Source organism: Cervus canadensis, chromosome 11 (genome assembly GCF_019320065.1).
Source record: "Cervus canadensis isolate Bull #8, Minnesota chromosome 11, ASM1932006v1, whole genome shotgun sequence".
Taxonomy (NCBI): Eukaryota; Metazoa; Chordata; class Mammalia; order Artiodactyla; family Cervidae; genus Cervus; species Cervus canadensis.
The window spans coordinates 44,516,079-44,528,794 of record NC_057396.1 but is presented as its reverse complement, the minus strand read 5'-3'; the positions used below and the strand labels follow the sequence as shown (position 1 = coordinate 44,528,794).

General features: G+C 37.5%; 1 protein-coding gene across 1 annotated transcript; it reads right to left on the bottom strand.

The window, feature by feature from the left end:
• Positions 1 to 1,020: 1,020 nt before the first annotated feature.
• Positions 1,021 to 2,365, bottom strand: LOC122450618 (hemoglobin subunit beta). The gene is made up of 3 exons (XM_043482995.1): positions 2,207 to 2,365; positions 1,855 to 2,077; positions 1,021 to 1,274 (listed from the first exon to the last, which is right to left on the bottom strand). The coding sequence occupies exons 1-3, from the start codon at positions 2,290 to 2,292 to the stop codon at positions 1,146 to 1,148; spliced, it is 438 nt and encodes a 145-aa protein (XP_043338930.1). The 5' UTR covers positions 2,293 to 2,365; the 3' UTR covers positions 1,021 to 1,145.
• Positions 2,366 to 12,716: the final 10,351 nt, after the last annotated feature.

Sequence of the window (12,716 nt, the reverse complement as noted above, 5' to 3'; positions counted from 1 at the left end):
CACAACTGAGTCACTGAACTGAACTGAACAGAGATTCAGAATTAGGATGCAAGAGGGAGCAAGGATTACTAAAAATTCACATATCATTTCCAGAATCAAGTGTCCGGGTAAGTGATTATTGAAGGAGAGGATTAAATTGGCATATGTTGCTTCTGGTAACACCATGCTAATGACTGCAAAGGCAGAGAAGCCATCAGAGACTGGATAAAAAAGAGGGCAGACCTCTAGTCACTTCCGTGATGTAGATGATAAAGCATCCTGAGGAGAATGGAATTCTATTTAGTGGAATCCCATGAAAGGATTGCAAGACAGCAGTGACTATCAAGTCACAAAAGTCCCTTTTTACATTCTTGTCAATCCAATATTTATCACAATATTATAATACAAGCAAAGAGAGACCAAAACTACCTCCCCCTGCAGTCCTTGGGATCACAAAGAATCATACACAACTGAGCCACTGAACTGAAGTGAACTGAGATTCAGAATTAGGATGCAAGAGGGAACAAAAATTACTCAAAATTCATATGTTGTTTCCAGAATCCAGGCCAGAAGGTTCTGTTCTTCTTGTAGTTCTTTATAAGATGACAGAGAAAACTAAGATAAAAAGAGGTCAGGGGAGAAAGAGCAATGGGGACAGTAAAATGCCTAAAAAACATTTTAAACAGTGGTGTCCATAGGCAGAAGAACTTAATGGACTTAAGTGAAGTTCTTTACAATTAAAGAGAGAGGCGACATTTACAAGAAATGTGAAATAACATAATTGATTTAAATAAAACATACCAATGATCTAACTCCCAAATCAAGCTTCAACTTGAATTCATTAAGGAAAAGTAAGACTAAGGAGCAGAGTCTGTTTTCCACTAACATCAGCTATTTACAACCATTCCTGTCATGGAGTCCAAGATACTGATATATTCCCTCAAGGTCTCAACTTAGCCCTTCGTTTCTTTATGTCTTCAGTGCTTTGCCCTCCCATGTGCCATCTGAGTAAGAGACAGTGAAATAATTTAAATACACCAGTGCAATGAAAATAAAAGTTTTTATTAGGCAGAGGTCAGATGCTCAAAACACTCCATAATTTTTCCATATTCAGTTTTTGGGCTCTTAGGATGAAAAGACCTTTCCTGGAAATCAGGAAGGGGAACTTAATGATATCTGTGGGCCAGAGCATTGGCAACACCGGTCACCACCTTCTGAAAGCTAGCCTGCAACTCCGGGGTGAATTCACCACCGAAGCGGCGAGCCAGCACAACCACCAGCACATTGCCCAGGAGCTGTGTGGAAAACACATTAAGCAAGGGCAGGATTAGTGCAGGTACCCAGGTTAGATTCAGAGTATTTCAGACTCATCCCAAGCTGTATCCCTAAGATATTAGCACAAAGATGACTAAAGTATAGATGCTACTACTGATGTGAAGGTACCTATATCCAGCCTGAATTTATATTTAGAAATGTTTCTCTCTTTCTACCTTAATACAGAACTTGTTATCATTTTTATTATTTTGAATCATTTCAAAAAGCAATACAACATTTTATCCCTTGATCAGAGGAAAATATTAGATATCATTTTTAAAGTAGATAAAAGAAGAAATCTTTTTTCAAATTGAACATTCAAAGAGCATAACTAAAAAGAAAAGACATTGCAGACCACAGAGAACAAGAATGAATCAGAGGAAATGATGGTTGTGAGCAAAGAGGTTAAAAGAATCTAAATGGTTCTGAGCACTAGTTAGCACTCAAACCAGAATACATCTTCTCCATTCTAAACTGCGTCCTGCCATTCAGACTTCTCCCCATGACATGAGCTTCACCATAAAAAGAAGAAGGAGAGCACTGAGGATTCCACAAACTCACCCTGAAGTTCTCAGGATCCACGTGCAGCTTATCACAGTGCAGCTCACTCAGCTTAGCAAAGGCACCCTTGAGGTCGTCAAGATGCTTCAGGCCATCACTAAAGGACTCAAGTACCTTCTTGCCATGGGCCTTCACCTGAGCGTTGCTCAAAACAGCATCAGCAGTGGACAAGTCCCCAAAGTGCTCAAAGAACCTCTGAGTCCAGGGGTAGACAACCAGCAGCCTAAGGGGTGAAAAGGTCACAAGGTCAGAGAAACTCAGTAGCTTTCAGAATCTCAGGAGACGGCTTTGTCCTCACACGCCCAGGTGCCATTCACTCTCCTTAAACCTGACTTGGAAGCGGGATACCTACCTGCCCAGGGCCTCTCCACCAACTTCATCCACTTTCACCTTGCCAAATAGGGCGGTTACAGAAGACTTCTCCTCAGCAGTCAGCATGGTGTCTGTCTGTGTAGTTGCTAGTGAACACGGTTGTGTCAGAAGCAAGTGTAAGCAGCAGCTGGCCCAGCTCTTCCTTTTATGCCCAGCCCTGCCTCTGACCTCTCTGCTTCTGTGAGCAGATTGGCTCAGGCCAAGGTGTGGTTCCACAGGGTGAGGCTTGAATGATGATAGTCATACCTCTCCTTAGTCTTCCTGACACTGACTTCAGACCTTCAGCCCTCTTTCTGGGCATCTCAAGGTCTCAATCATTCCAGCAATACAAATTGCTACTGAAATCATCTTCCTTAGCAAGTTTGCTTGTAGAGATTTTAGAATCACAAGGTAACCTCTTGGAAACCACCTCTTCAATTTTGTTATTACACAAATGAAGAATCCCGGGTCCAGAGAGTGGAAAGAATTTGTCCACTATGATTCAACTTAAGACTATGTGGATGGATCATCTCCTGTGCCTTCAGAATATGCAAAAGAATTACAAGGACAGCATGGATAAAACCTCTGCCGCTCTTCTAAATATGCATCTCTTTTGTTCGCTTGTTTGGGATTAAATCGTTCTGGTATGAAAACAAATACTCATTTTCTTATCTACTCATTCAATTTTTTATTAATTTAATTTGTGACCAAATAAATAATGATAGAAAAATAGAATAAGTATGGATCAAGAGGTCCTGTGAAATGCTTACTCCATTAATCTGTATGTGAAAACATAGAGACCTCTCCATGTAGTAAGAAATACAAAGAAGTAAAAAATCAATCAAACCCCCAAAGTTTCAATAACCCTGAGAGGCAATGTGTTCAAAGACTAGACTGAGGCTTATAAACTGTTTCCTCATGGACTGACCTGAGAAAGTGTCTTGAAGAACTGAGAAGCTTCTCCATGATTTAAAAGGAGGGATAAAATTGTGGAAGACATTCCAGTTTGAATCAGATTATTTGTTTTTCTCCTCTAAACCTCTAAGAGTACTGTGTGCTTAAGAATTTCTTCTATTTCAATTCATCTTTAATTCTGTTTTCTTTATATACTTTGTTTATATCTTCTTCTACTAAAATTTATCCTTCTTTATCTACAGCTTTTCATATATTTCTTCTCTCTCTGACCCTCCTCCCACCCATGTAATAAATCCTGTTACCTTCTTAGGGAAGAAAATCTTCTGAAGTATAGAGGTCTGCTACTTACTACTAGAAGATTCAATAAAAAAGCAAAACCAGCAAGCATTTCTGAGCTCAGCATAAGATCTCAGAGTTTCATGAGGATCCCCAACTTTCTATCATCTCTACTTTCTGCATCTTCCTTTCTTCTTGAATTTCCACTTCCTTTCAGTAAGGATAGGAGCATATATATTTACTTCCCTTCTCTCACCTTAGAACCTTACCCTTATTCAGGCACCTTAATGTCTAGAATCACCTCTCTCTCACTTTTGCCATCACTGACAAAACATGTTTTTAAAAATCTCTCATTCTTTCAGCTCTATGTCTCTGTAACTCCAACTAATATATTTTTAGCTGAACTAAAAGGAAAGGGCTTCTGCATTTCTAGTTGTTACAAAGAAATTCATAAATGTCCAGCTTTCGTTACTCCATGCTCAAAAATATTTTTTCCATCATTCCTAGGTAAATGAAGATTCCTCACCCCTTTGACCTGGCCCATTCCCCGTCAAGTACTTGTGAACAAATTCATTCTGATATTTTCAGACATGTAGAAAAGTCTTGGCTCTTGCCTGGCTCTCTGGAAGTTAGGGTAGGATTATATGCCCACAAGATTATAGGGGAAAAAATATAGAGTTTAAACATTTTCAATTTATATTCACTCTTTTCTGCAACCTTCAAAGAAAGAGGCTCTAACTATTGGTCTAAACTTAGAAAAAAAAATTCCACATGTTGACTTCTGGGAAAAGAGATCTTTCAAATGTTTTAAATGTTAAAAACAAAAAACAACAAAAAACTACATTTGGTTTGACCTTTAGTTTTGTTTCAATTGATTAAATTGAAATCTCCATTAGCTTTATCATTGTTTTATATTTGTACTCTTTAAAAGACCCTATTTTACACCTCTGATATCAGAGGTCAGGCATATGTGAGTTAAAGGACTTCTTCTGGAAAACTTTGGACATGTCTTCTCAGGAAGTCTGTGTTATGGAAAATTCACAAAACTTACTAAATAATAGTATATTCTAGTCTTATATTTTCTTGTGCAGAAACCAAATAATCAGGGCTACAATTTTGCTGCCTGGACTGACAGAAATTAGCATGTACTTAAAGACTTCCCCCATCATTTTATGTTTTCAGAGATGATTTTCATAATTCACTTTATTTGAATTAATTATTTTTGAATATTTGATCTATAATATTATATTAGTTTCAGGTATACAACATAGTGATTCAGTATTTCTAAGGACTATGCACCTTTTAAAGTTGCAATAAATTATTGACTATGTTTTCTATTCTGTACAATATATCCTTGTTGCTAATCTATTTTGTACATGGTAATTTGTATCTTTTAATCCCCTACCCCTATCCTGACCCTCCCCTCTCCCCTCTCCCCATGGATAACCACTAGTTTGTTCTCTGTATCTGTGAGTTTGTTTCTGCTTTGTTATATTAATTTGTTTGTTTTGCTTTCAATGTTCCACATAAAAGTCACAATAAACAGGATTTTGTGTTTCTTTGTCTGACATTTCACCAAGCATAATATCCTACAGGTTCATCCAAGTTGTTGCAACTGGCAAATTGTCATTCTTTTTTATATATTCTCATTTATATTTATACCAGTATATATGTGTGTGTGTGTGTGTGTGTGTGTACACATGCATATACATATATATATATACACACAAATAATTCTACTGTGTCTTCTTTTTTAAATCTTCCTTTGCCATGAATGGTCTATGAGCCCCTCCTTTGTACTGACTACTGCAGCCACCATCATGCAAGTCTCAGAGCAAGAGTTGTTGTCTCCACCATTGCTACTTGGTATGATTAAAGAGTGAAACATGTTTTTCTTTCTATTACCATAACTCTGCAGGGACAAGGCTATAAGTTGTTATAAGACAATCAAAAGTTCAGGCAAAAATAAGGAAAAGTGAATAGTTATATAGGTAGGGTTATATTCAGAGCCTAAAGTGCAAATCCAGGTTGCCACTAAAAAGGTTTTGGTATGCTTCTTAGACCTACTACCATCTTCACCATCATGAGCTTTCTTGTACTCTGTGAAGGGATCCACAGCATGTCTGCTCTACTTTGATTCCAGCCCCATTGAGCACTGAACATACACACACAAGAACACACTCATACAAGTCCACAGAGAGAGAAACAGACAGTTATTTTGTTGTTGTTTTCTTCCCCTTTATTCCATTCTGGCAAGGTCACCTAATTATCAGTGTTCTATACCAGGATGGGTCTAATCTGAGTATAATTATGTGGGTGAATATTGACTTTCTTCAAGAGAATCATGACATTCATCCAGAGATGTGTGGTTTCATCATTTGGTTCAAAAATTTCACTCAAATAGAATTCTTTTGTACATGCTTTGATGTTCAATTTTTAATTACCCAAGTAGAATATTTCACCAAACTCATCTGTATTTTTCTGGATAAAGTAGCTATTTATTTGATTATTTTCCTTTAAAGTTTATTACAAGATAAAGCAACTATTATTTACTCCTCTCCCCTAGATATACAATATCTTAGTTACCTCAGTTTTAGCATTGTTTCAAAAATAAAGTAAAATAAAATAAAACAAAAAAAAACAAAATGAAGTAAATTCTTCTTGAAGAGCAGAACTCATAGAAACAGAGGTCATAAACAGAACAGTTTAGAAATGGTACAATTTAACTAATGTTTTTAAAGGTCATATTTTTTTTCTAAAAATAGTAAAATCAATATAGCAATAATATTGATAAAATATATCCTAAATATTACAGGACAGTTAATGTCTCAGTTTATCAATTTCGTATTAATATTTCCTCCACTGGGCTCAGGTTTTAATTCATTCAGAATTAGCTTTCATTTACCTCAAAAGTGGGCTATGGTACTGATTTATCAAGAACAAAGGGGCAGTCTTTCTCAAGTGAAATTTGAAGCTGTATGTCTGGAAAGGCAGAATCATGGCTTTAGACTGGGCACCCTTGACAAATATATAAGGCATTAATTCCCAAAGCCAACTTTTAGGGCACTTCTCTGAGGCTTAAGAGATGGAAAATCTAGAATAGCATCCTAAATTCCCATGACATTCAATTGACTGATTTTAAAATGATTATGGAAATCAATGCACAACATTACTTACTTCTCGCTCTCTCTCCTCTCCTTTCTCTGTGCCCCCCCTTCCTTCTTCCCTCCCTTTCTCTCTCTCTGACTCTCTGTGTCTCCCTCTCTCTCGCTGTCCTTCTCTCCTTGCCTCAGGTCTCTTTCCATCTTTCTTTCTTCCACACATACCCCATCTGAATTAACACACACTGAACATGATCTATAAAGCAACATGATAGGGAGGAACTAGAAGTAACTATTGGGTAAATTATCAAGTAAAATCAAATATTAAGGAATTAATTTTACTCTTAGACTTTTACAGAAGCTCTGCTTTAACAAAGAATTAAAACAGATAACAAGCTGCAAAGTCTTTTTCCATCCTTTGACATCCTCACTCCCAACGTGAAGACACCAACACCAACAATACAGCAAATGTTGGAACTTTATCCAAGTCCCACCCCAGTGATGTTCTCTTGAATTCTCCAGTATTGGGACTTTCAGTCCCAACTTCTTGTCTAGATTCATTGGCCAGTTCCAAAGGTGAAGGAACAAAAGACAGTACAGTAATTTCTTCAGATATTCTTTAGTTTTTTATGAACATTTAGAAGGAAGAAGGATACTTTGCTTTCTCATTCCAAATTGTGAAACACAGTCTCTCTTATCCTCTTTAAAATCTTTTGAAAATGTCTAATTCTTATGATGACTTTTCTGTGCTCAGGAGTGTTAAAGTAAACTTCCTAAGATTTTCCTGAGATGTCTCTGATCCTGGGATGTGACCCCGTGGTTATTAAACATAGTGTTGGGGTGTAAAGGATTCTCAGTGCCTACTACATATTAAAAGATGAAAAGAAACAAATAAATATTTAAAAGCTCATTTGCCTTCAGACAGTTCAAAATACAGTGATGAAATAGTAAACTTTAATGCATTGTCTATAATCTGGTAATAAGATAAAATTATTCTGACTATACATTTTATAGAAGGAAGCAAAATGTTCTGTTTCAGGTAGTCAAGTCTAAATTTAATCAACAAGAGCATGATATAGATTTAAAGAAATGCATGCAAGTTAGAAGGTTCTAGAAGTCCTTCCAATTTTACATGTGACAAAAATAATTTCACAAGAGATAGCTAGTGAGGGAGTTTGGGATGGACAAGTATGCACTGCTATCTTTAAAATGGATAACCAACAAGGTCTTGCTGTATAGCACAGGAAAGTCTGATCAATGATATGTGCCAGCCTGGATGGGAGGGAGTTTGGGGAAGATTGGAAACATGCATATAAATGGTTTAGTAATTTTGCTGTGCACCCGAAACTATCACAACAGTTTTAATTGGATGTACTCCATAGTAAATAAAGAGTTAAAACATTTTTAAAAGCACTACCTATAATCAGAAAGCAAATATCTAATCAGTGATTTCCTTTCCCGTGTGCTTCTTCATTGTATATTGTAGGACTAACACCAAAGAAACACTATGCAATAGCGTATTTTTCAGATTGTCCTCTACTCCCAAGAGTTTGGGGACAAGAAATAATTGTTCTTTCATTGATTACTTCACTTAATAAACATACATTTACTGTCTATGGAGGATCTGCTATATAAGACATGGTAATCATGTAGGATAGTACAAAAGGCAGAGACCCTTATACAGCACACAGGGTGTGCTAGACAGGAAGAATGCTAGACAGGAAGAAATGTGAAAAGTTTGTAGTGGGAGAGTTTAGAAGAATTTCCTTAGGCAATACTGGAAATATCACTGATGCCAGGTCAAAAGATTCAAGCAAGTGTTATGTGAGCACTGATCTTTACCTGAAATGGAAGGTTGAAGTTAATTTCAGAGGTGTTTTGGGGCTAGTGGGAGAGAGAGATTATACATTAGAATGGGAACACCTGATGTAACATGGCCTTGTTGCCTAAAATGTGCAGGCAAGGGAAGTATGAAAAAAGGAAACGTTAATAACAGTCTCTTGAGCAATCATTATGTCTCTGATTGAGCACATAATTTCTTGAGTAGTTAGTGGATATGGATCAGAGTGTTAGCCTGACGTTTCTGTTTAGATTTGAAGTTTCCCATGAGCCCCTGTAATGCTAGTATCCTCACTATATTTTAAACCTTCTTATAGTTCTTACGCTTTGAGACAAGAATGTCATCTATTGTTGACTGTGTGTGGTCCCCTTACTTTTCTCATTTCCCTTGTTCTCTCTGTATAAAATACAAAGGCTCTCTACCTGTAGACCCTCAGGGACTTTCCCATATCCTTAGCGGAAAGGAAAAAAAAATGAGCAAAATGAATCAGGAAATTGAGCTGAAAGTTTTTTATTAGGAAGAAGTCATATCATTGAGGGTGGACATTATTTCTCCAAGTTCAGAAGATAAAATCTAGGGAAATACTGGGACTTCCATGACAGCCTAGTGTTTAAGGCTTGTTCTAATGCAGGGGGTGAGAGTTCTATTTCTGTTCAGGGAGCTAAGATCAGACATGCCTTGTGGCCTAAAACCTGGAACATAAAAAACAACAGAAACAATATTGTAACTCAAAAATGACTTTAAAAAATTTGAATTATTAAAAAATAGAAGAACGTAGGGAAATAGGATCTTCCAGTTGAGAGAGTGAATGCTTAGGTAGATTGATAAGGAGTCTGGGGCCTTCAAGGGGTCTGGAGCTCTTGAGGAGGAGAAAAGGACAAACTTTTTTTTTCTACATTACATTGTTTTAGTCACAAAAGAAATTTTTTCATAAACTTTGAGTTGTTTTGACAACAATCTTGAAGATTAACTTTCTTCAAGCCCAGAGCTAATGATTAAACAACAAAACAATTCATTTTGCTCAAGGGTATGTTTTTCTTTAAACTTTGTACTAATGATCATATAAAAACAATGGATGTTGCTTGAGGACATGGTTCTCCGCTTTAAGAACCTTCTGACTAATCCTTTTAGTTTATGATTTAGGGAGAGGGTTTGATAAGACCTTTCTATTGTTAGTAACCAATTGAAAAATTACATAAGGTCTTAATAAGACTAGCTAGTGGGGCACTCTCCTGTTCCCCTTCTGATGTCTATGTCAGAAGGTTTCTCTGTCCTTTTTGCATTGTAATAAAACTTCTGCACAAAAGCTCTGAGTGGTCAAGTTTTGTCTCTGACCCCGGATGGAAACTGTCTCCTCTGGAAGACAAAAATCTGACACCCTTCAACATAAGCTATCACAATGGTTATCAACTCAAAATTGGAGCTCTGTAATAACCTAGAGGGGTGGGAATGGGCCAGAGGTGCGAGGGGAGATTCAGGTGGGAGGGGAAATATATACACCTATGGTTAATTCATATTAATGTATGATAGTAATCAAACCCATATTGTAAACCAATTGTCAATCAATTAAAAATAAATATTCCTTTGGGGGAAAAAAAATAGGACAGGATCTCAATGGTATTTGTAGGTGAGGGCATTAGCCACATCAGCCACCACCTTCTGACAGGCAGCCTGCAACTCTGGGGTGAAATCCTTGCCAAACTTTCAAGCCAGTGTCCTCACCAGTATGTTCCCCAGGAGCTGTGTGGTAGAGATAAAAAAAAACAAGGACACTGTTAGCAGAGGCACCCAATTTGGACTTAGTATTTCAGCCTCATCCCAAGCTGTGCCCCTAGAATATAAGCAGAAAGATGGCTGAAGTGTAGATGTTACTACTGATGTGAAGCCACCCATATCAGCCTGAATTTGTATTTACAGATGTTTCTCTCTTTCTGTCTTAATTCAGAACTTGCTATCATTTTTTAATTTTTTTGAATTCTTTCAAGAAGCAATACATCATTTTGTCTTCCTTGAAAGGAAGAGATAAGGGGAAATCATGAGACAAAATTTTTAAGTGACTTAAAAGAAGAAAGCTTTATTACTCAAACACTTAAACACTCAAAATATTTAAATATAAAGAAGATACTGCAGAGAACAAACAGAGAAAAGCAAGAATGAATAAGAGGAAACGATGCCTGGAAACACGGCAAAGCATTGCCCATAAATCAGCAGAGGACAAATCCCCAAACAGGCAAAGAACCTCTGAGTCCAGGGGTTGACAACCAGCAGCCTAGCAGGTGAAAACAGCATGAGGACAGAGGGAGTCAGTGCCTGCCAGAATCTCAGGCCACGGCTCTGTCCCCACTCGCCCAGCTGACACTCACTCTCCTTCAGCCTGCCTTGTAAGCTGAGTACCTGCCTGCCTAGGGTCTCAGCACCACCTTCATCCACCCTCATCTTGCTCCATAGGGCAGTGACAAGGAGCCTTCTCCTCAAGAGTCAGATACACCATGATGTGTGCTTATGCAGCTGCAAGTTGTATCAGAAGCAGGTGTAGGCAGCAGGGGCCCTGGTCTTCCTTGTGAGCCCCACCCAGCCTCCTGCCCTCTCTGCTTCTGAGAGCAGATTAGCCCAGGGCACAACACAAGTTCATTGGTTTGGGGGAACGTAAGATGCACTCTTATTCCTCAGTGCCCTTCATCTGTGATTGGCTGATCCAGTGTGTCTGGACTCAGAAGCTCTACTCTCCCTGTCCTTATCTCTTAGCTTCATTTCCTTCATCCATCCATTGCCTCTACAAATACATTCCCAGTCTCATTTACGCATAAATATTTTAGTCTGATATTGTGTAACGTATCTTACAGTTTAAACCTACGAATTACATTTTATCTATGAATTTAAAAAGTTAAATTCATAGATAAGAAAACAGACTTAGAAAACAAAAGTTTTATTAAACTGACTTTATATGAAGCTTCACCCTGTTTCTGGAAATATTTGTAGGTGGTTGAAATGGATAAATATTTTGTCTTAGATTTAACTTGCTTTCTTTCTCCTTGTATAAATACTTTGGGTCAAAAAATTTTGTTTTCACCCATCCTGTCATTGAAATAAAGCTCTATCAAGTTAATGAAAAATAATAAATATTGTCTTTCTAGCAGCTACTGAACAAGGTTTATGGAGCATGGATGATAATGGGAACAATTTAATAAGAAATAAAGAAAAATATCTGATACTTATGGTATGACTGTAGAGAAAATGCAGAGGAATTGCAAGCAAGATTTATCTTATTCAGCTTGATAAAGTCTGACAGGACTTCTGGGAAAACACCAAGTACAGAAATTTCCACATCTGCGTTCTCAGGAAAAAAGTGAAAATGAACCCAGGAATGAACATTCAAATCAAATTTCATTCTTCTCAATTCAGATAATATTACAATGATATACAAATATATACCCACCAGCATACCTGGAAAGAAGGAAGGAAGGAAGAAAAGAAGAAGAAAGAGAGGAAGGAAGGAAGAATGGATGGAAGAAGGGCCTAGGAGAAGGGAAAATAATGTAATGAAAGGGAAGGAAGAGGAAAAGAATATAAGGAACAGGAGAGCTTGATAGTTCCAAATTTCTACAAACCTGTAGATACAGAAAAATGTTCATACTTTGCTAGTGATAACAGAAAACAGTATAATTGATTTTGAAAATATTTTATGGTGTCTACTGAAGCAGAGGGACTTCCCTGTTAGCTCAGCTGGTAAAGAATCCTCCTGCAATGCAGGAGACCCCAGTTCAATTAATGGTGGGAAGATCCCCTAGAGAAGGGAAAGGCTATCCACTCCAGTATTCTGGCCTGGAGAATTCCATGGACTGTATAGCCCTTGGGATCACAAAAAGTCAGACACAGCTGAGTGACCTTCACTCATAAAGGATTGCAAGACAGCAGTGACTTGTGGCAAGCAGCCACAAAAGTCCCTTTTTGCGTTCTCGTCAGTCCTATATTTATCACAATATTATAATACAAGCAAAGAGGGAGCAAAGCTACCTCCCCCTGGTTTCTTTCCTTCATGTAGATCTTTATAAGATGGCAGAGGTAACTAGGATAAAAAGACATTAGGGGAGGAGGAGCAAGGGACAGTAAAATGCATAATCTTAGAACAGTGGTGTCCTTAGGCAGAAGAACTTAATGGATTTAAGGGAGGTTCTGGACAATTAAAGAGAGAGAAGACATTTACAAGAAAGGCTAAATAACATAATTTATTTAAATAAAACATACCAATGATCTAACTCCCAAATCAAGCTGCAACTTGAATTCTTTAAGAGAAAGTAAGACTAAGGAGCAGTCTGTTTTCCACTAACATCAACTGTTTACAGCCATTCCTGTCATGGGGTCCAAGATACTGATATATT